Source organism: Ruditapes philippinarum, unplaced genomic scaffold (assembly GCF_026571515.1).
Source record: "Ruditapes philippinarum isolate M1 unplaced genomic scaffold, ASM2657151v2 ctg3019_1_1_1_1, whole genome shotgun sequence".
Classification (NCBI taxonomy): domain Eukaryota; kingdom Metazoa; phylum Mollusca; class Bivalvia; order Venerida; family Veneridae; genus Ruditapes; species Ruditapes philippinarum.
Genome location: NW_026865192.1, coordinates 69,170 through 93,980, shown reverse-complemented (window position 1 = coordinate 93,980; position 24,811 = coordinate 69,170). Strand labels below are relative to the sequence as shown.

At 31.6% G+C, this 24,811-nt stretch overlaps 1 protein-coding gene across 5 annotated transcripts in view; it reads right to left on the bottom strand.

Moving 5' to 3' along the window:
• The window catches only part of LOC132728149 (forkhead-associated domain-containing protein 1-like), a gene marked incomplete at its 3' end in the record, with an annotated part of 28,592 nt that extends 4,199 nt beyond the window's left edge, over positions 1 to 24,393 (bottom strand). Inside the window, 6 exon segments of one of the 5 annotated variants that reach the window (XM_060713774.1) lie at positions 257 to 350; positions 1,069 to 1,092; positions 5,698 to 5,813; positions 10,470 to 10,578; positions 11,268 to 11,408; positions 23,528 to 24,393. In XM_060713774.1, the coding sequence (XP_060569757.1) occupies positions 257 to 350; positions 1,069 to 1,092; positions 5,698 to 5,813; positions 10,470 to 10,578; positions 11,268 to 11,408; positions 23,528 to 23,601 (558 nt within the window). 5 annotated transcript variants of the gene reach the window in all.
• Positions 24,394 to 24,811: the final 418 nt, after the last annotated feature.

The window sequence follows — 24,811 nt, the reverse complement described above, 5'->3', positions numbered from 1 at the left end:
TTTTAGAGTAAAATAAGAACAAAAATTGAAAAAATCGTCCGGAATTCGGAGTAGACAGGTTCCGGATCCGAAAGGTTTTTTACTATTGAAAATAGAACGAATAAAGTCGGGACCGGACACTTCGTTCGGATAAGAAAGGATTCCGGATTAGAAGGGTTCGGATTAGCAAGGCTCCACTGTATATGAAAATAACAGCACTGTGGACAAGTAGTCTGGAGTTAACACAATTCTATTAAGATATTCATATCTAAAATACCTTGAGCTTTGTCTGTTTATGGTTGAGCCTTTCCTCCTCTAGATACAAGGTAAGATCTGATATCCTTTCTTGAAGCTGTGATATTAGGTTGTCCCTGAAAATCAATCAGATCTTAAATAAAATATGTGATATCAAATTGTCCCTGAAAATCAACCAGATCTTAAATAAAATATGTGATATCAAACTGTCTCTGAAAATCCACCAGACTTATAGTGGTATCAAAATATTGAAATTTGCATGAAACCAAAAGTTATAAACCTTTGCTACAAGTATAGAGCCATGTCAACCTTCAAGAACGTGCAGTCTGTCAAATGAGCCGCGCCATGACAAAACCAACATAATGGGTTTGCGACCAGCATGGATCCAGACCAGCCTGTGCATCCGCGCAGTCTGATCAGGATCCATGCTGTTTGCTTACAAACGCTATAACAAGAAGAGAAACTGGAACGAACAACATGGATCCTGATCAGACTTTGCGGATGCGCAGGCTGGTCTGGTCACAAACCCATTATGTTGGTTTTGTCATGACGCGGCTCAAATGCTCTATAGACTGTCTATCTATATGGCTGTCTTATCTCTTTTTATCTTGATAATGGACAGTTCCAAAATGGAAGCCAAACAAGTTCATTTAAAAAAATTCAGCAGGTTAAACTTTAAGCAACCACCAATATAGAGTCGGGTCAGATATATAGATGTATAAGCTTGCCTGGCTCTATACTGGTGTCATAAATCTGATATCATTGCTGTTATCTGTCAAATTGGGATCACAAAAATTAACTTTTCTGAAATATTAAAAACAGACAATGTCTTACCTTTCATGGTCCTCGTGCTTCTTCCTGCAATTACACAGAAAAGGAAAAAAATTATTAGTTAATTAACATGATTAACATCTTGCATTTTAATTTTGACCAGCTTAAAGTAAATGAAGTGAAGGCATCATTATATATATGTAAATATCCAGTGTTCATTTTTAACAAAATTAATATCACTGAATTCTTAAAACAAGTCAAGTAAGTGTTTGAGACTGGAAGGGGCCAGAACTCTTACCTATTTATATAAAAGACATTGGTGTGAGGTTAAAGGACATAGCACACATTTTTTTTTGCTTTATTTCTTTTGGCTTTTTTTGTTTAAGATTTGTTTTAAGCCATACTGACACTTTATAAAGATCATATGGCAATTTCCAGCTTTAGTTATAAAGACAAAACCTCAGGTGCCCCTCTATGCATTATTTCAGGATTTAGCATGCACCTGAGTAAAACCATCAAACTTTCTTACGCTTGCTGGCTTATTAAGCTCCCTCACATAATAGACTCCAAAGTCCAAAGTGGGATTTGAATCAACAGCCATAAGGGCTATGTGGTTCCAACTCAGCGAACCTTAACAACTCTGCCATGGAGGCCCCCCACCCTATATTTATATCAGCCAATGAATGAAGGCACTATATATATATATAACAGTCAGGAAATTTAATGGAAGGACAATTATTTAGACCAACGTCTTTTATATTTCCCCTAATGTTTGTAACACAAACCCCTTCACCCACACAAGTGTTAATCATTTTCTGCAAGTATGAAGATAGGTGTCTTATTGTGGCAGTGTTAATTTAATTTTAATGGTATCTTAAAAGTACAATTCATGTACAGAAACACTAGGGTAAAGTAATCCCATGGGTTGCCACCTCAAGGAGATAGTCTCAATAATTAAGTCTCAATAGTTAATAATTGATATTTTTTTAAATAACTCAAACAATTTGTTTCTATTTTAACATAAAATTACATTTTAAGTTGCTAAATATGCATGTCCCTTTATAACATACAGATTATGAGACAAATATAATTAAATATGGGACAACAAAAGTATTTAAGAAAAGAAAAGTTACATAAATATTATATTCAAAACGCATGTAGAACAAACAAAGTATATTCAGACAATACAATGCCTTATTTACACAGGTTGCACCATAAAAAATACCAAAATTGTTATCTATTTAGAAAAAACAAAAGTCAACAAACACAAGTAAAAAAGAAATCGTATCTCTCTGAGGTAAAATCAATAGTCAGTGCATTGATTATCTCTTCCGACGGTGAATCATTTCGCATTTACAATTCTATCTGTCATCAAAAGTTTTCCTCTTATCTTAATCTACTACAAAGCAAAATATTGACAAAAATCAATCGAACTGTCACAAAACAAGACGAACAGTAAGTGCCAAGTGCTTTTAGAAAATAAAGTGACACTATCTACAAGACACACCCATTATCTTCCGGTCACGAGGGTTCATCATCGCAATTACGATCAGTTAATGATACCGTAATTACTATCATAACAAATGATTAGTCAATAACTTTTAATAACAATATTTCATGACAGTGAATGCAATCTCTGGAATTTTAGACCAACGATTTTTTGGGGAACAAAACAAAATTGCTTAGTGTAAAGGTTACAAATTGAACGGTCATACATGTATATCAAAGTTTTATAAATTTGTCTCAAACTTAAAAAAATAAAAAAGTTATATGCCAAAATGAAACAAAAACAGAGATGAAAAAAGAACTTCCTTCTTAAAAAATAATTATTACAAAAAATAAAGATTAAACAATGTGTTCAAACTATGGGATATACTCATGCAAATAAAGGGGACACACCTGTAAAAAAAAAGATGTTTAAAAATTGGTTGAACAATCTTAAAATCACTAACAAACACATGCATATGGTATAAGGATGTTCAACATCAAACATTCTAACAGAAACACTTCCTTTTAAACGTGATGGTAAAACAATGTGTCAAAACTTAACACAAAAGAACAATTTAACTGGTACAGTGGTTAAAACTGCACAGGAATTTTTCCCAGTATAGCACCAGACTTGTAACCTGACAAAGCTCTATACTGTTGGCAGAGCAACTTTCAAAATTTCAGTGTGATGCTTAAACTGAATATGGACTGGTTCAAAATGGAAGATGGACAAGTCCATTCAGCAAATCATGGTTAAATTTATAGATAAAAATAAACCTGGCTGTTGAAAATCAAGATATTTATTGTATTGTGTTAAATAAGGAGACATTCTGGTATTGCCTCATGTAAAAGACATTCAGATATTGTTTTCAGTATGAAGACGTTCATGTATTGCCTTTAAGTATGAAGACATTCATGTATTGCCTTTAAGTATGAAGATATTTAGGTATTTATTTTAATAAGAAGACATTCAGGTATTGTCTTTAAGTATGAAGGCATTCATGTATTGTTTTGAGTATGAAGACATTCATGTATTGTTTTAAGTAAGAAGACTTTTGGGTATTGTTTTTAAAATGAAGACATTGCTTTAAGTAAGAAGGCATTCAAGTATTGACTCTAAGTATGAAGGCATTTAAGTATTGCTATATGTATTGCTTACAGTATGAAAACATTCAGGTAGAATTTTAAGTATGAAAAGACATTCAGGAACATTAATTTACCTTAAAGTATGAACATATATTCCAGTATTGCTTTAAGTGACAATTAATAATTTAGATATCATAGTGATATGCCAATGACACCTATACAAATAATATAGAATTAAATGCAATTACTCAATAAGAATATGCCCCTATAAATAAACTGCCAATAATGAATGTTGTAACTTGATCATGCCAAAAAACATTGGCAAGTTTGTCGTTAAAATGCCTTAACTTGCTCTGAATATTCATTGAGTTATGACAATTATAAAGTTAAACCCGCTATTTATTTTCAAATGAAATCGTTAATCAATTCATTGCATTGAAATACGATGCATTTTTTGTATGAAACGTTTTGCCTTTTCACTTGTAAAACTACTGTAACCAAAAATTAATATGTTAGAAATTTAAATCATAATACACTTTGTACACATAATACACCTAATGAATAAAGCATTTACAGTGCACCAAAGTTGTTTTTTTTAATGAAATACAACTTTGTTAATGTATTAGGGGAGTATTATACCAGTGGACCGCCTTTGGTAAAGTGACACATAAATTACATTAAATATCATTACCTTAGTGCAGTAATGGGTTAACTCCTATTAAATTATATAAGGAGTTACCTCATAACTGCACTAAGTATAGGTTAAAGTTTATTAGTATGTATTTACAAAATTAAACAGGTTAGTGTTTTAAATAATTTTTTATAAACAGTTGATTTACTAGGCTGATTAACAGTTTGCTGAGTTACCAAAGTAATGTGTTACAATTCATTTGAAATACATAGTGTTAAAGCTTCATGAAAATGATTATTTGTTTCTTTAGTAATTACATGAAACCACCAAGTTTTTTTTTTACATGAAACCACCAAGTTTTTTTGTTTTTTTTTACATGAATAAAATTTCCCCTTCCTATTTATATATTTTTTTTAATAAAAAGAATTCAACCAGTAAGGCATCTAACACACAACCCTGAATGATAACAGGTCTGATTTTGTTTATTTGTCACCAACACTGTGAAGGCCATATAGCGATAATTATAAGTACAGTTTTACTGGTGAATAAGACCTTGGGGTGTCTATGGGTGCATTATTTCTAGCACAAGAACACCCCAAGTTGAACCATAGACTTTCAATAAGCTAGCTGAATAGCTTCTTCACATGATGGATTCAAAAGTTCCTGATTAGATTAGAAACCATGGCAGTGTAAGGCAAGTAATTTGAAGTTGGCTATGTTACCACTTGGTCACACAGGCCCCACTCATAGGTACATGTATGTAGAAAGCAACCTTTACTATACAGTTTTATAGACAACTTAATGGCGGTGAAAATAAAATTACATATTAATATTAGACTCATGCAACTATGATGATATCATGCACCAATTAATCAATGAGATTTTCAAGATGTAACATGCACACACAGTTTACTACCGTATATACTGTAGTCACCTACCCACTGTCTCCGTATGAAGATATTTTAAGGAAAGGCGACTCGGATCTACTCCTTCCAGAATAAAAATCATACAGTATGTATTATTCCTTTATATCTTTATTTATATACCAAATATCCAGTATTATAAAATGTACCCTGAATTTATTTCACTATTTATATCATTTACCCACTTATTATTTCATTTACCCACTATTCATTTCATTTTCCACTTATTATATCATTTACCCCTTATTATGCCATTTACTCACTTATTATATCAATTACCAACTATTCATATAATTTACCCACTATTCATTTCATTTACCCTGGTATAACTTATTATATCATTCACCCACTATTGATATAATTTACCCACTGTGATGTTCTTAGTACATGAAACTATAATTTTTTACCAAATATGTAAATCAATATTGACCAAATATTTATTTATCAATGCAGTATTTACATAATATTATGTACCCAACATTAAATCATCAACATAGGATATAATATAATATAAAAATCAATTGCTATATTTATTCCTTAACAAACAGATTAAACATGTCTTACTTTGTCTCTTCGTCATGTGTTGGTTCGAAGAATTCGTCTTTTAAAGTGACTGAATATTTTGCTTTACTCTTGGACAAAATGTAGCCTGGACCCACGACAAATGGCACCAAAGGTGGCTGAAAAATAGATGAAAATATAATGATTAGTCAGCAACCGTAACCACGTGCAAGAGCTGCTCGCCCCTCATTTTGAATTCTAGAAAAATCTTAAGTAGACTAATTCTGGAATTAAAAATATTTGGGTTTTCCCCGGCTTATCGATATAGGTACAAACAAACTTTAACAATTACAGCTTTTTGAAAATAAGCACAACAGGCTGACTGATCTGTTGTGACGGGTAGTGCACGGTGAAGCTTATAACGGTAGAAGTTTGTTTGTTCCTATGGATTAGTTGGGAAAAAACCACATTTGCCCAGTTCGGGATAAAATCTATTGTAGTTTTAAAGTAAAAACGACAACGTGACACCCTGAAACAGACCTGCAACAATAAAACAAATTGATATATAATATCATATCCTAAGGTATTATCATATTTTGCCTTAAATTTAACATTCAAAACTTCTAATAGATTATGAATAACTATACATGTCTTAAGTTTTGATTTTATTAAGATTCATTTTTTCTTTATCCATCTGGAGGCATGCTGCATTAAAAGACATACAATTTAAAAATTTGTAAACATTAAATATTTAACCCTTAGCCTGCTGGCGGCAACAGAATTCTACCCATGCGACCATTATGCAGACCAAGAGCAGCCACAGCATTTGTGTCATGTGATCAAGGTGTACACTTGTTTGCCATTTAGTCAATAAATATTTTTGAAATTTTCCCTATAAATGATGAATGGTCTTGTCCAGATTAAAAGATGGACAAGATCATATGTGAAATTTAGCAGGGAAATAAGGATTACAGTAAACATGATACACTCACCTCCTCCGGGCCCGATTTTTTATGCCCTCTCATCATATTCATATTGATGATTTACTTATTGTAAATATTTACCACTTTCTTGATAAAAAAATAAAAAAATTAATCCCTTTTCACCTCCTCAAAACAAACAAAAATATGTTTTAAAAAATCACATAAAATAAAAAATCTGATATACAACTCAATTCTAAACTGCTTTTTTTTTTTTCAATCTTTAAATTTTTTTATCTTTTTTTATTTTTTTTAACTGTATATCAAGTCACAATATAAATCTAACAATCCTTTTATTTTCCATCAATTATTTTAATTTCTTATTTTTTGGTAACTTTTTTAATTTAATTTTATATTTTAAGGTCACTGAACATAAAATGTTTTAATCACAAAACATGGTTTAAAAAATAATATCCATTTCTAAACGACTAAAACGTTACTTAACAAAGAAAGCACTCTTGAACAAATGGATTTTGTTTAACTGAAAATGCCAATTTAATATGTTTGAACAATATTAAATTACAATATCTTTATATATGTGCAAGACGCGACAAATTGGACTTTGTTTGTGGTAATTTCACATTTATTTTCACAGCGTTTGAAGGTGTTTATTTCACTTGGGAAACTTTCGTTGCTACATTACCAGTAGAAAGTGTTAAAAACTTAAAAATGTTAAACAAAATATTTTTGATTGATTCAAAGAAACTCATTGAAAGATACACTCAATATTTCAGAATTTATCACACTAAAAAACTGAGAAAGTTCAATATTATTACGACTAAAATAATGAATTAAAACTGCAGTGTTCACAACCTCTCTTTATGTTCAGTGTTTTAACCTTTCAGATACAATAACATTAAGGCAAAATAGTTTTCAGCCATAAAAATAATTATTGTTTAGTAAGAATACACAAATTGGATAACTATTTTATGATCAAAGAGTTTTAACTTTTAAAATACCTTAACCACAGAAATAAAAGCAAAATAAACTACACCTTTTCACTGACTGGTTTGATACGCATATTATCTATTTAATTCTTAAACAAAGAAAACAAAACAAAAAAAAGCAAAAATTCTATCCTAAATTCTTAAATAAGTTTATTTTAAATCACAAATTGTTATAGATTATTGCAATACTTATCTTAAGTGCTCATGAAAGAATTTTTTTTTTTTAAATTTTTAATTTGCTTAAAATTATTATCAAACTTTTGTAATGCACAGGTGTCCCAAGATGCAGTTAAAAAATTGTGTTTGTTTTCAGATTAACACTGGTTTAAAACACCTGGTTTATTAACAAGAATGTGAATGAGTTTAAATATATTGTCAGCTACATATCTAAAGATGAGTTAGCAAGTTTAAAAAAAAAAAAAAAAAAAAGTTAAAATATTTAAGGAGATTAAGAAATTTCTTTGTTTCTTTATTACCCCGATTTTTACCCCGATTTTTACTCCGATTTTAACACATATTTTGATCATATCTCAGCAGCCAATCCACCTAGAGTATGAGAAATTTTATTTGTTTTGAGTAGTAAACACAGTGTTGCATCTAGAATTTCAAAATTATGGGGGATTGTCCCCCACTCAACTGAAAAATATGGGGAATTTGAAAAAAATGTGGGGGACATACATTTACCTTACAATATGATGTACCAAAAAGAATTCATTTATTTTACGTTCAGGCATTTTTGACAGCTATCGTCCCCTAAACAATGGAAATAAAAAAAATAAAATATTGAAGAATACTACAAAACACATGCGAGATGACCCAGTCGGCTGCTGCACGCGATTTAGTACCTATTTTAGTCATAACAGCGAGTGAAAACAAACATGGCTGAAGCGTTCAAGATACGATGAAGATAAACTGTATTAGGTTGAAAAGATCGTCAGATGCGCGACTTGGTGCACATTGACTTCATTAAAATGCTCAATGTGCATAAAATATGCGCAAATTGCGCAATCGCGCGGCCTAGATGCAACACTGGTAAACACGAAGTTTTTCATTTCAGAGAAAGACATTGCTTCTATAGAGTTTAATTGAGGTTAAAAGCAACAAAACCATGTGATCTTAGTTTAAACTCATAAAAAAGACACTGCTGGGAGTAGAGGCATTGGCGAGTGTTTAACGTGTCAGACTAGTAACCTCATGACTGCTATCCGCATGGGTTCAAACTCTGTCAGGTGCATTGTTGTTTCCTTGAGTAAGAAACTTAATACTTATTGCTCAGTACTGGTTGGATCCAGAAATGGATTCGAAAGTGTATATGGACATAATTCTGTATAAACCAAAAGACAGTGCTACCAAAAATTTCCTCAAAGATTTTGGTGACAACAGCTGACCCTTTTTCCAATCAAAATGTGCAATACAATACATGTGTTTCACAATTTTAGATCTGAGATTTCATAAATTTTGTAGTGACATCATTTAACCAGTATCCAATCAAAAATGTGCAATACATAAAATTCATTGTCATAGTCTGTTTAAATAATTGAAATTTTATAGAATTTTTGTTAACATTCCTTGACCCTTGTCCAATTAAAACTTGTGCATTCATACATACATAGTCTGTTTCAATATTTGATATTTGTTCAGCTGTATTTTCTGTGCTATAAATATCCCATAACTGCAAAAAACAAACTTGAATGAAAGGACAAAATCTTGTTTGGTTTATATGGTATCAATAAATTGTAACTTACATTGTGAGAATCAGAATGACTAATATATTGCAAAAAGATCTGTATGCCACTGGTATATGGCCAGTCTTTTCCTATTGAGCCAGCCAAACTTAATTGTGTCCCCTGAATTACTTAATTGGTCTTAAAATTGTGCTTAATTGAGTTGAATTGATTGACAGTGTAAACCTTACAAGGCATGACATGACATCATATGTCGAAATCTCGTGGAGGGAGATCCCTCATGAGTAACTGATACCAAGAATATGTCTATAGGACATGTATGCCCCTATATTCTACTGTTTTGTCAGTCTACAGTCAGCTAAAGCAGGATGGACATGTATAAATATATGCCCCCCTGGCCCCATTTCCATCCATCTCCCTTTTTTGAGGGCGTAAAAATGGAAGAGAGATTTTTTAAAATGCAGACTTGGTTTGATTGAGTCTGTTCATGAGAGATAATAAATCTGCAATACTTCTCACAAACTCTCCTCAATGCTATCATATGCTATACTATAATCACCTTAAAGGGACTCCACTGAGCTTTTTTGACAAGACTGGACTGGAAATAATTTTTTGATGTTTATGTTCTATTTGATGTAGGTCTAGACCAATAACTTGTGTGCAAAATTTCAAATCATTGACATATTCGTTCACTGAATTTTTCCAGAATATTTATAATTGTGACAATAGACCAAAAGTTAAAATTGAGCTTAGAATCACAAAAATATGATTTTCAATTTATTTCAGGGTATCTCTATTGACTATCTTTTGCATATATTTCTGTTTTAAATGGCCCTGCAGATCTACGCAAGAAATTTAAATTATATATTTTTAGGCTTTTGGACCTCTGGGGAGTTCCTTTAATTAATAGTCCTTAATCGACTGCTTGAATTACATTAATACTACTTCAGGGTTTAATCTGATACAAAGTGGTGGCATGGCAAAGTGGTTTAATACATCAGACTTGTATTCTAAAGATTGCTGGCTGCATGGGTTCAAACCCTGTCAGGGGCAAGCTGTTGTTTCTTTAAGCATGAAACTACACTCATTGCTTAGTACAGGTTGATTCCAGGAACAGATCTGAAAGTGTATCTATAAGCTTATAGCTTCCTATACAATCAAAGTAAAAAAAATTCTGAACAAACTAATCTGATACATTTATCACATGTGTTTATCCGACTTACATCAATTTTAGACTGCCATGGTGGCGGTCTATTTTTCTTTGCAGGTATATGAGTCTCTAGATTATGTCTTCTTGTAGCTTCATGTTCTAATTGACTCACTCTGTCACAACTAGAGAAAAACAAAAATAGAAAATATCAGTAACACTGTATGTTTTATTTCTTTCTGTATTTGACCCAATCACATAATGTTACTGCTGTAATAACTATGACAACCTTCCAGATATTGTAATTTAATGAAACCAAATAAAAACCAAACACTTAACATGGCAAAAAATTAAGAAATATGGGTAATGCAATAGGCTTTATTTTTATTTTTGTATTTGACACAGTAACTTTTTTCATATGTCAACCTGCTGGAAATTACAATAAACACACAATAATAAAACACTACAAAGATAAAATAAGAAATATGAGCGACACAATATGTTTTATTTTCTTCTCAATTTGACACAATAACTTTTTTACTGTCATTTGCAATTGATTACACTGAAGAATAAAACAAAACTTAGCAAATTTATAGTTAATCGACCAGTTTAAAATCTCAGAGGTTAAAAGCCATTGTTGATCCCTGACCTTGGTGCATCTGGCATAAACTAATCGCAAAACTGGAACCTTACAAAAATAGGGAAAAATCCACCTTTGGACCAAATTTTCGGATTTGAAATTGCTTGGTGCAAATTTTGTGTCATAAAATTTGGAAGAAAAAGAATGCCAAAACCCTCAAGTATTTTCAATGGAAATATCATATGCTACAAAATCAGAAAAAAAAACCCCAAAATTCTTGAAATAAACACTTACTCTCGAATACCCAATATGGCTGCTGCAGTTTTCGGTCTGTTCATACGTAAAGGCGTGCCATTTTCATTGTGGGAGGAGTTAGCAGTACTAGGGACAATATGACCATATGATGACGGCCTAGTCCCATGTGCTGGGGTGGATCTGAAAATAACAAGATTGAAAATCTGTATAAATAAGAATGATGGGAAAAGCAAATGACAGGATCATCATGCAGTTTCCCTAACCGGCTTGCCCTGTTGTAACTAAAAGTGATTAACCTTGCCATCAATATAGAGCAAGACCATGTTATTGTGAATCTGTGCAGTCTGGCCGGGCTCTACACTGGTGGCTGACTCATTAGCAATTGTCTTCCAGCTCAATCTTGCTGCATTTTACTTAGATTATAAATCAGAGTGAGTCTGAACGACCAGTCCTAAAATTATCCCAGCCCATCAGAGACCCTGATTCCATTCTTCACTAAAAATTTATCATCAAATTATCCATAAACAAAACAAATTTTTAAAACAATGTCGAAAAATAATCTGTCGCGTATGACTGTATGACTTACATTCTATAATACATCCCATCATTCGTACAATGCCAGCGAAACGACAGCATGCTGCTGTTAATGTGGTTTAATACGCCACTTTTATTTACGTCATCGAACATTTATCCATAACTCTGATCACAGTAACAACTTTTTTTGTATCTTAATAACATTAAATTGTCATTATTTTGATGAATCTAAGCTTTGTGTAAAGGCCGAGTTGAAAATTTATTGATTTTATATGTCATATCGATACTATGTAAAGTTTATATAAAATAGATCGAGCATATCAACATATACTATACTGTGTAAAGTTTTATGCGGAACTGTGTAAAGTTATTTGTTTGAGCACTTTTATGCGGAACTGTGTTAAGTTATATATACAAGTGTTGTGTATTGTTAGACTATGGGTATAAATTAACCGTAAATATTTGATTTCTTGAACATATTCGTAAAACTTTACACAAAATATGCACAAAATAGTATGATTTGCTTACACAATTAAAATAGAAAATAAATATTTGTTTTGTATCCAACATTCAAATATCAATGAGTGTTTGGTATCTGCAAAAATGGTCAATAACATAACATGTTCAACATGTTCAACTGTACATTCCAGAATTTTTCTCTTCATTTGTTAATGATAAAGTCAAAACTGTAACTACTTTATTGTTACTGTAATAAGATATCATAAAATAATCCGTCTGCTTTTAGCATTGACCTAGATCACAAATATTCTTGGTTAAGTGCTTTGTACAAGCTTCAAAATCACAAATTTTGTAATCCAGTAAATCAATCACAGATTATAATGCAAATGTAAATTGGTATATGTCTGCCATTAGATATCAAAACAACTTTCTTATTCTGCAGAAAATCACAAAATTGTAAACTTATTTTATACATATATTCCCAATTATCACGTCAGTGACAAAATTAAATAACTCATTAATTCTAAATAATTCTAAATCCATCGAACAAAGACTTCTTTTTATCAACTCTATATTTTATATTGGCTTTATGTTTTATGAATAAAAAGGCAAGTCGAATATGCCATTTAAATATATAGTAAAAGTAATCGAAACAAAATTGACGTCCTCCATTTATAAACAGAACCTTATGTCAACGTATGAGCAATGTAATATCTTTTACAAACATTGCAATTTATATATCGAAAAGCATTATAAAATTTTCTATTTTCAAAAGGCGGGAGCCAGTCAGTTGAAATAGCTAATTATAATCAATATGTCATACTTCAAACAATTTCAAAAGCAGCAGTTGTATTTTCCTCTTGAAAACAGGAGGGGGAAAAACTAGGCCATTTTGTAAAGAAGGATTTAAATCTACACACCAATAACTTGCTATCAATCAAATCTGAACGTTTTAATATAATAAACATGCATTTAAAGTTTTGATATAGTATTACCATATATACTCTAAGTGCGCCCCAGAAAACACCACGGTAAGCCAAACATGTGTTTACTTTCATAAATAGCGCCACCTACAAACACGACAGGATGACCTACACATTACTGCTTAAAATCAATGACTTTGATTGCCATGTGTATATACTTTTAACGTGTAGACGCAAGTTAATACTAGTTGAATTAATTAACCTTTTACCCCATGAGCATATTGCTAAAAATGGCCGTTTTCATTGAAAAGCCTCCTGTAACAAGTTCAAACTGCTATGAAACTATGAACAAGAGCTGTCCGTAAGACAGCGCGCTCGACTTTTTTATTGCTTGCCAATAAAAAAAGTTTTTGCAGTAAAAGGCAATTTCAGGGCCAAAACACCTTTTTTGGGGAAGGGGCCTTAGCCTTTTACTTGGGGGAAAATCAGCGCGATTTTTGCATTTTTGGGGAAAAATTGGGCTGTTTCAAAATCGTCAAGAAAGGGATATATAACATTAATATGGAAAAATAATTAAACAACATAGACTCTCTTATAACTAAAAAAACCAATTTTATTCATTGATTCTTGATTTATAATAACATTTCCCTATTCTTTCTTGATTTAAACTCATCCACCAGAGCGTTCTCTGATCTCTCGAACTCCGTTTTATCAACAATGTCAACATCATCAACAGCACAGACACTTGGGGTTATTATAGATGTTGAAATATGAATTTTTTTCAAAACGGCTTATATTAAGTTTTTTTGATATATATATGATCAGTACATGTGCTGGGATTGACAAATATGCATTTTATTTGGATTTTAAAGGCGTTTTGAGCTCCAAACCCCAAGTGTCTGTGATCAAGAGTGGTTGAAGAAGTATCACTTCTCTATCTCAATGACTTTAGATCTATTGGTATCTGAAGGTGTATCTGATACTTTACTTGATTCACTTACGTTTTTCTTTTGAAAAAAGCCGTGATATTTTTGTTATTTTTGGAGTCGGACAATTTAATTTTTTTGTGTAATGTGTCCAGTTATGCGACATTTTGAACTTTGCCGGTAAAGAGCCGGTATACAAAATCATATATGTTGTAAAAATCTAGTTACAGTTCTACTAATGAAAACGATTTAAGTACTCGAAATTATTAGTTAAACTTCGTACAATAACTTACCTTTGTAGCGGTAAAATAACCGTAAATATCTTTTTACATCTAAAGATAGATTTTCGGGTTTTTACTAGAGTTAAGGTCATCTATTTTTAGCTTTCGAAAAAGTACAGCGTCATGTTTCGCGAGACATTGAAATGTTAACAACTATTATGCATACCCCTCTAGGGTATAATACAGTATGTTGCGTCATGCCTAGCGAGTCAATGAAATTCTATACGATCAATGTGCACACCCCTCTAAGCGGATATTAATAGGTCACGGTTTATTTTTACATACAGGGATTTCATGTTTTCAACGCTGTTCGGAAGAAAGATCGAAGAAATCTTGAATATTTTCCTTTTTTTCTGTTTATTCAGTTCTTAATTCTGCAGGGGATTTTCAAGCAATTGGGGAAATTTTAGGACCAAATTGGGGGAAAAAAGAGGCTAGTTTGGTTGGGGAAGTAGCCGATATTCGGCGTCTTTAAAGAAGAGTTTTTTGGCCCTGGCAATACAAGAATCTCTGTATTTTTAAAGTGAACAATGGCCATGAGCATTAAGATATTTAGTGAAGAATTATTTTACTGAATTGTGTGATACCCTTGAACACTGCAGCAAAGTTTGAAATGTTTAAGTCAAAAGAGGGCTGGTAAGAAAGAAAAAAAAACTGAGTTGAGCCTTAAATAAATTTAATAGTATTAAACCCACTTTGAGAGAATAATAGGAATGAATTTTTTTAGATTTTTTAAGTTTTTTAGTGCTTGCCTATAATACAAAACATTGACAGTTAAGGGCCATAATTCAAATAAAATCTTTGACAGAATTACCTTCTCCTGGACATGTTTGGGAATCATGATTGTAAACAAGTATTCCAACTTTCAAATTAATATCTCAAACAGTTCAGTCAAAAAGTGGACTGGTACTAAAAACTTAACCAAGATTCTAAGTCGATAAAAGGCCTTAATTTTTAAAACAAATCCTTGACAGAGTTACCTTCTCTTGCGTACAGATGGGGGTAATGATGTGAAATAGCATTAAAAGTTTCAAAGCAATATCTCAAAGGGTTAAGGCAATAAGTGGATTTTACCCATATTCAATGTATTTTCTAAGTCAAAAAGGGGCATAATTCTGTCAAAAAACCTTGACAGAGTTATGTCCTCTTGTCTGTTGATGAAGGTCGTGATGGTAAACAAGTATGGTCAGTTTCAAAGCAATACCTCCAATGGTTTTGAAATAAAGTGAGGTGGTACAAAAAACTTAACCAAGCTCAATACACTTTCTAAGTCAAAAAAGGGCCATAATTCTGTCAAAAACCTTGACAGAGTTATGTACTCTTGTCTGTAGATGGAGGTTATGATGGTGAACAAGTATGGTAAGTTTCAAAGCCATACTTGTAATACTTCTGAAATAAAGTGGGGTGGTACGAAAAACTTAACCAAGGTGTGACGCCAACGCCGACGCCAACGCCGACGCCGGGGCGAGTAGGATAGCTCCCCTTTTCATAGAAAAGTCGAGCTAAAAATGCTTCAATATTAATAAAACTTGGCACAAATGTTGACTACACCATAACCTCTGTAACAGCATGCTAAATGGTAAATTTCCTGTTACCATGGCAACGGGGGGACGTCTCAAAATTTCCAAAAATCACTATTTTGCATAGTTTTTTTCCATCAAGTCAACATTTGTGCTGCAACTTCTCAATGAATTGAGATTGAGTAAAAGGCTTTTCAGCGTCGGTTACTAGTTACCCTAAGATCGACCTGAGGCCATTTTTAGCCTGTCACATGTTCAAAATTTTCATGGGCACATCCCCCTTCTGGCAACCCCCCTTATGTAATATTTGGATGGGGGACGGCGCCAAAAAAGTGTCAATTTTTTTAACAACATTTCTCAAATGAAAAACAGTGTTTGGGGCCTAAATAGGACATATTTTCACTGTTTGAGGCCTCAAAAGGGGTGGGGCAAAAAGCCGTCGAAACACACTAATATAAGGGAAAAGGTTAATGAAAGTTACTATAAAAGCATTTTTTCCTTATAAAAATTAAGTAACACAGTACCCACTACAACCAATGAAAATTATATTCATGCCAAACTCTTGCAAGATCACAGTCACTGAGGTTGCAAACATCTTAAAAATCTCAACTCAAAATCTTGTCTATGTGCTCAGAGTCTAAACTCAGTGGAGATTTAAACTTTACTTGAGGTTTTAAAACTTTTGAGACCATTCTTGGGTAAGCAAAAACACCAACTCAAAATTTTTATTACACAAGTTTGATTGCATAGATGAGCCAGGTCGTGAGGAGCTTGTTTTTTTTAGCTGGTAGATCGACTAAAAACACATTTCCGTGAAAAATTATCTTAATGTCTTTTTGACAAGTCTAATAAGTTGGACTTAGAGATCGACCTCAAATGCTTACATTACAATAATACAACTCATTGGGCCAAATGTACAAAGGAACATTATTTAGAATGAGGTTGGTAAAAATTAAGGGAGCATTATTTAGGATAAAGTCGGTAACTTCAATGTCAAGAAGATTTTAAGAGCATGATAAGCCAATTTCATCTTTAAATTCACTCTCAATATGACAGCAAATCCAAATAGAACATCAATGTAAAAAGGTTAGGGTGAACTTTCCTGATTAGATCATTTTTATCAAACAATTTTTTTGACATTTCACAAATTCAGTTGAAATTTTTTTTTTAAATCTTCTTTGACAAAACCACAAAACTTTGTGCCCACTAGATTAAAGGTTCCTTATGCCTCAGAAATGCTTTCATTTTTATTTCTCAAAATATAAGCTTTTTCACTGAAATTGGTGTACTCTTATAGTATCCCAAAAGTTATCATGTGGCTAAAACTAATTTCACTCTAAAGGGGAAAAAACTCAAAAGACTGTTAGTGAAGTGTATATAAAAACAGATAATTTACTCATTTTGTTAAAATTTGCACAGGAAGTTTGTAATAGTAATGCATATTAATCTGATTTTATTTGTTTAAGAAATAGAATGAAAGAGTAAAAAAAAAAATTTTGTAATATGAAACAATATCTGAAATTTGTTACATGAAAGGATGTTACTCACATGAAATTACATAATAATCAATTAGGGAAACTAATATGAAAAAGTCAAGGAAAAAATCCATATTTTTTAACATATATTAATAAATGAAAAAATAATAAACAAGGAACATCGCAATGCGATGCAACCAGGTTTTCAGCAAAATATTTCACAGAAGCTTTGTCATGAAGGGGCATTTGTTTTTAATTGAATTTTTAGGAGGAACTATGGCTTTTTTAATATTCCTCAAACAAAAATGATTGAGAAATTTTATTTTGTCTATTCGCCTTTTTTCCCCAAATGTTTTAGAAAGGTAAACAGTACTTTATTTTTGCTTAATTTTTGAAGTTGCGCACTGTAGAAATTGTTCACTATATATTCTGTATAAGGGAAAAATATACAAAGGGCCATAATTCGGTCAAATATTATCCAATCACAAAACCCCGACAATATGTGCCAGGCACTTGATAACAAAGCTTCTAAGAAAGTTTGGTCAAAATCCGTTGAGAAATGTAGGAGGAGTTGCGCACAGAAGAAACTGTTCACTATATATTCTGTATAAGGGAAAAATATACAAAGGGCCATAATTCGGTCAAATATTATCCAATCACAAAACCCCGACAATATGTGCCAGGCACTTGATAACAAAGCTTCTAAGAAAGTTTGGTCAAAATCCGTTGAGAAATGTAGGAGGAGTTGCGCACAGAAGAAATTGTTCACTATATATTCTATATAAGGAAAAAAAACAAAGGGCCATAATTAGGTCAAATATATACCAATTGCAAAACCCTGGCAATATGTGTCAGGGCACTTGATGACAAAGCTTCTGAGAAAGTTTGGTCAAAATCCGTTGAGAAATGTAGGAGGAGTTGCGCACAGAAGAAATTGTTCACTACCGTATAAGTGTTTTTTTCTGCGGTGACTTTATTTCTGCGTTTTCTGCGGTCAGTTTCAGCACCGCAGAAATAAAAACCGCAGAATATTTCTCCACGTTTTGTTTTTTTTAAAAACAAAATGAGTCCTACATTATGACCTGTTTCCTTTAAAGGAATAAAGACTAACGGATTATAACGGTTAGCGGGTCATCGAGTTATATAAAATTGATTTCGGCTAAATATGCAATATGTGCATGTAAGGATGTAATTGTTGTTAATTATGCCAATTTATGAACAAAGAAATTCAAACATCATAGTGTTTGCCTGTACGCTAAAGGGTTTGTTTACAACTAAATCATTAAAACCATTTAAACCCTTATACTGCTAAATAATCGTCGTATACATTAATTGTTGTCTGATTTACGATAAACTTCTATCAATTTTATAAAATTAAAGATACTACCGTGGTATATTTTTCACACGTCATTTCACACTGATTTAAAGATGCAAACTGTCTATTGATGCACATTATATTTGTTTGCAAGCAAACAATATAATTGTTTGTAATTACTATATAATATAGTTCTGCGGTGACAACGGTAAACAAAATTTTAATGCGAATGTGTACATGCAAATAAAATAGGTAAAGTAATGTGACTTAGAATTTAAATCACATTTTGTCCAAAGAATGTGCCACAGAAATTAAGTCCGCAGAAATAAAAACATGCCAAAATTTTGAAAAACCGCAGAATTTGGAGCCCGCAGAAAAAACCACTTATACGGTATATATTCTGTATAAGGAAAAAAAACAAAGGGCCATAATTAGGTCAAATATACACCAATTGCAAAACCCTGGCAATATGTGTCAGGGCACTTGATGACAAAGCTTCTGTGAAAGTTTGGTCAAAATCCGTTGAGAAATGTAGGAGGAGTTGCGCACAGAAGAAATTGTTCACTATATATTTTATATAAGGAAAAAAAACAAAGGGCCATAATTTGGTCAAATATTATCTAATCGCAAAACCCCGACAATATGCGCCAGGGCACTTGATGACAAAGCTTCTGTGAAAGTTTGGTCAAAAATCCGTTGAGAAATGTAGGAGGAGTTGCGCACAGAAGAAATTGTTTACGCCCGCCCGCCCGTCCGCCCATCCGCCCACCCGCCCGCCGACATACCTCAATCTAATAACCAGTTTTTTCCTTCGGAAAAAAACCTGGTTAAAAATTACAAATTAAAATAACAATAAATAAATTACAGATTCATTATATTGGCAAATTAAATCATAAAAATAATACATGTATAGCATCAATGGGTAGGAAATAAACCAAAAATTTTGAAAAAATCATAGAAAATAATAAAAAATTAATAAATAAATTAAAAAAACAAAAAAACCTCTTACATACCTCTTATGTGTTATAGAAATCATTTCTGTTTAAAACCATGTTTGACATAAGATTAATCCATTTAATGATTTATAAGGAAATACATCCACTTTCGTAGGCACCTCGGTCTTACATATTGATAATTCTCTTTAAAATTACGCGAAGATTTTTATTATCAGGATACATAAAAACAGCCAGTGATCTTCTGTATTAATTGATAACATACGCGGAACTTCACATTGATTCAATATCGATTTCTTATTTTTTTGTCAATTTTTCGGCAGATAAAGAGTTATAAATTGTAGTGCTGCATTAAATTAGATATAAAATGTGAAAAGACCACTTAATGTAAAATGAAAATTATTGTCACCCCTAATAGGTTAAGTTTAGTATATACTGTTCTTGAAAGGCGGATATCTTCATTTAATACTATTAAAAATCGTAAAAAAAAATCCAATAGAGAAATATTTGTTAATGGTTAAAATATGAAAAAATTTTACAATAATTTCAATCCAATCTTAGGCAATTAAGTAAATCTATCTTAACACACTAAACTTTGGAGAGCAACAAAAAAAATCTGTCAAATCCAGTCGGAACATATTCCACAAATGATATAAACTTAATCAAATCCCTTTCAGATTTCAATCAAGTAGCTCTTTGGACATATCACTTATTTACAAAAAGCACTTCAGTTTTAATCATCCATTTGATTAGCTTATATCATGTCCTTAGTACACAAATATTTACATTTAACTTTCAATACGCCACTGTCCGATAACCCTTTGAGGATAATTGAACACTTGGATTGGGTTCAAATCAATACATTTTCATGAACAGAACAGTTTCTTTGATGTTGACTAATATCTTAATTTCCATAATTATCATAATACAGCATTATACAGTAATTTATTGATTGTGCAATAACACGCCTCTTTTTACAACAGCAGACACAGTCATGTGCATTGTTCAAGCGCAAACAGTCAAAATGTACCAACTGTCCAATGGCCGTTTGATTTAACATAAAAAATAAATGAATTACACATTAAGCACTTTTTAAGACTGTACAAACCCAGTGTAAAGTTACCGTAACACAGCATCTTTAAAGGCACATACAGCACCAAAAACTGAATATATTTTTTCTTCTCTAGAAAGGGCAAACATGGGTTTCATAATATTTTGGTAAAAGATTTAGAGCATGGTAGATGCTTAATATCTGACCAGACAAAAGTAGCCTGGTGTTTGAATCTGAAAAACTATGCTATAAAGGTAGAAAATTGAGAACAAAGTGGTATTTTGGCTTCCATACAAAATCACAATATATTTACTTCATAATTATCAAAAGACAACAAAAGCAGTAGATGGTTCAGGTATGTGGCCAATTAGTAACTTTCTGGAACCTTAAACACAAAAAAAAAGCTTTTCAGATTCAGATACATGTATAAAAAGCATTTTTTGGGCCATGCATTTTTTGGGCCATTAAATGTAGGATATGTGGGCCTTTAAATGGAGGATATATTACTTAAATGTTAACCAGTACCATATATTCTATTACAAGAGTTTTTAAATATTGTGAAAGTGTACATTCAGAATATATTTACATTACCATCAAAACAAACTAAAATTGTTCAAATATTTGACATATCTATAAGTAAGCAAGCACCTTTAAAATATCAAACTTTTCTTCCCAAAACTCAAAACAGAACAAAAGGGAAGGCTGGTATTTGATAAAGAAGTGTTATCATTTGCAATCTTCAGCAAATAACAAGTGTTTGACTAAAACAAATATAAACTTTAGCTTCTGTATTGAAATTGGGAGTTTTCATTGCTGACCACTTAAGATAAAACAGCGAATGTTTTTAAATCTGAAGAATATATAATATAGACCATGTAACAGGAGAATTGTTTACCCATCAATCAAACAAGAAAGACACTGTCTTAAATAGGAAGATATGACATATTTATCCTGGGCTTAAACCCTGCTTTTATACTTAACAAGAAATAAATAAGTTATGATCCGGGTACAAGTTTGCGGACAGCAACGCCGCTGCGACTATATAGCAATACCTCTACTGTTTTTTTTCAAAAAAAAAAAAGTCGAGCTAAAAACACTAATGAGGACAAAATTTATTTCATTGTTTAATACAGAGATCAACTGGGGCACTTATAAGGAAAAATATGAAAAAAGATAGTAAGATTGAAAATGAAAATCTTTCTTTTATATAATTCTAAGCCCAATAAGTTAAAATCTTTTAAATACTTTCGTTTTTAGGACATATTACACAATTAAACGATTATTCTGGAAAAACAAAGTGAGCAAATGATCTGACATTTTGAATACAAGTTATTGATCCAAACCTATATATATACATGAAAATGGTACTCAAATCTTGAAAAAATATTTCCAGTCCCATCATGACAAAAAAATGCTGGTTGAGTCCCTTTAATACACTTGTACTTCAGGATAAAATGCAAGTCACACAAACACTGTACAGACGAAATTGTCTTTTTTACAGTAATGTTATCTCAGTGGAGGGGTAGCTGTATCAATGTCTCATGACACTAAATTAAGCAGTACAGAACAACACCTGGTAGAACCCACAAACTTATGGCAAATATAGGGACATCCATGGCCGTGTGCATGTTTTTTATATACAGATGTTATATTAAATATGAATAATATATGGAAAAATGTAATTATATTACATAAAGAACAATAAATGTCAACTGATAAAATTCAAAATAATCATATTATGGTATATCTATTGTATATATATTTTGCTGACACCTCTTTGATATGCTGCACTGCACAACTCTTAATTATTGTGTGAAATTTGAGTGATACAACATTTTTTTAGCCCTTGCCTGACTGCCCCGCCGTTGCTATACATGTATATCTGACATAAAACAGATTTATCCATCTTTCAAATTCACTTCGCGAAAATTTCAAAATCATTTAGATATTGACTGGAATTGTGGACAGTGCAGACCATGATCAGATAGCATGGATGGGCCTAGTGACTGCTGATCAGATGGTCTGCATGGATTGCATTGGTAGAATCAGTTGCTGCCAAAAGACTAAAGATTAACCTAAAAAACAATTCTATAGATGCTTTTCACATAGCAAATATTACCTGCCCTGGCCGCCATTTTTTAGGTCATTCCAAATACTACCAGTATTTATCTTAAGCTTAAGATAAAATTCTCTCATAACTCTATCATCTTCCAGAACTGATAAAAAATCTTTTACATATTGGTGTTATAACAATATTTTTTAACATTTGCAGAAAAATATCTATAATGTAGATGTAGATATTTTGCTGCAAATGTAAAAAGATTTTAACAATTGATGTAAATCATAAAACCATAGTTACAACGTCATTTGACGTTATTTGTGTAAACATGTGTACATAAGTATGTGAACACAAAAATTTTAATAACGTCAATGACGTTGTAACTATGGTTTTATGTTTATTTGCCCTTTGATTATAGAAACTGGTAGGCAATAAATTAAATTGAGAAAATCCAGTTAATGTCAGTTATTTTTTAAATAATCTTTCTTGTGTTCCGGCACTTTTTATCATTTATATATATATTTTGTCAATTATATTATACAGAATCTTTAACCAGTAAATCAAGAGAAGGAGATAATACACATCAAACATCAGGATGGTTTGTATTACAAACTTTGTAACTGGTTTATTCTAGGACCTACCGGTTTCGGTCTTTCAAGACCTTCATCAGGAATACAGAATCTTGAACATAAAAATGGCATCTTGACCCTAAAAAATGGCTGCCACTTTTGGCAAGGGAGGTAAATATTGTAATATTGGGAACTATCTATAGAGTGAGTAAAAATTGGCATAAGTTTTAATACCTTTTGCTAGAGATGAAGACTTTGATGACATCACCTCTATAAACACTTCCACTACATATGCTTGAACTACTCATTCCTGGTGTATTATTTTTCAAATACAATTATTCTTAACCAAATTTAGTTTCTATGATTGTATGCATTTCCCTTTTTTTATTACAAAGTTTCTTTTCACAAAGTTTAAAATTTGCCCTATTTTTGTCAAAAAAAATTCTCATCTTATAAATTTTCCCTTTTTATAATCACAAATGTTTTATTTCTTATCACAAATTTTGCCCTTTTTATCCCAATCTTTTAATCTTTTATCACCAATTTTCCCCTTTTTTATCACAAATGTTTTATTTCTTATCACAAATTTTGCCCTTTTTTATCACAATCTTTTCATCTTTTATCACAATCTTTTCCCTTTTTAATCACAAACTGTTCATTCTTTAATCACAAACCTTTAATTTATTAACAACAAACTTTTCTTTTCATATCACAAACTTTTTCTTTTCATATCAAAAACTTTTTCTTTTGTTTTTTAATCAAAAACTTTTTTGCTTTTTATCACAAACTTTTCACTTTTAATCACAAACTTTTCCCTTTTTAATCATAAATTCCCTTATTTCTCAGATATCACAACCATCAAGTCATTATTAGTCTTCAATGTTTCATTATACAAGACGTTTGATGAGGTATCAGGACTCAATACCATACCCTCTTGTGCATACACAAAATATTTACAAAACTCTTAACACTGAATTGCTAAATCCACCATCATATAACTTTACCAGGAAAATCCATCTTCTAAATATTTCCAGTAAATATTGTTTAAATCATTCAATCAATAAATATTGTTTTATCATTTTACCCACTACCCTAATCTAAACAAAATATCTTAATAATCCAAAGATAGTTTCCCTTTTCTATGATTCTTACTTCTTCAGTAACCCATGATTATTTCTTTTTCTTTTCTTTTTTAATTAATTTGGTACTTTCCCAAATATGACATTTATATGTTGAAATTTTATCATCAACTTTCGATTCTGCACTGAATAAGTACAGTATATTGTTTGTACATGTATTTAGATAAAGTGGGCGAAAGTATGCTAGCATTGTAAAAGAGGATTAAAACAAAAGGTTGTTTAGGAGGCCCATAAAGATATTGTTCTGTGGCTTACTGAGCTTCAAAAATGCTATGATTTTTATTTCATAAAAGCTCTTTATTTTTGGTGTGCAGTTACAGTTCCCAAAAAGTTATTCATTGGCTATGATACAGCTTAGCCAGTTTTTGCTTACAGTTAT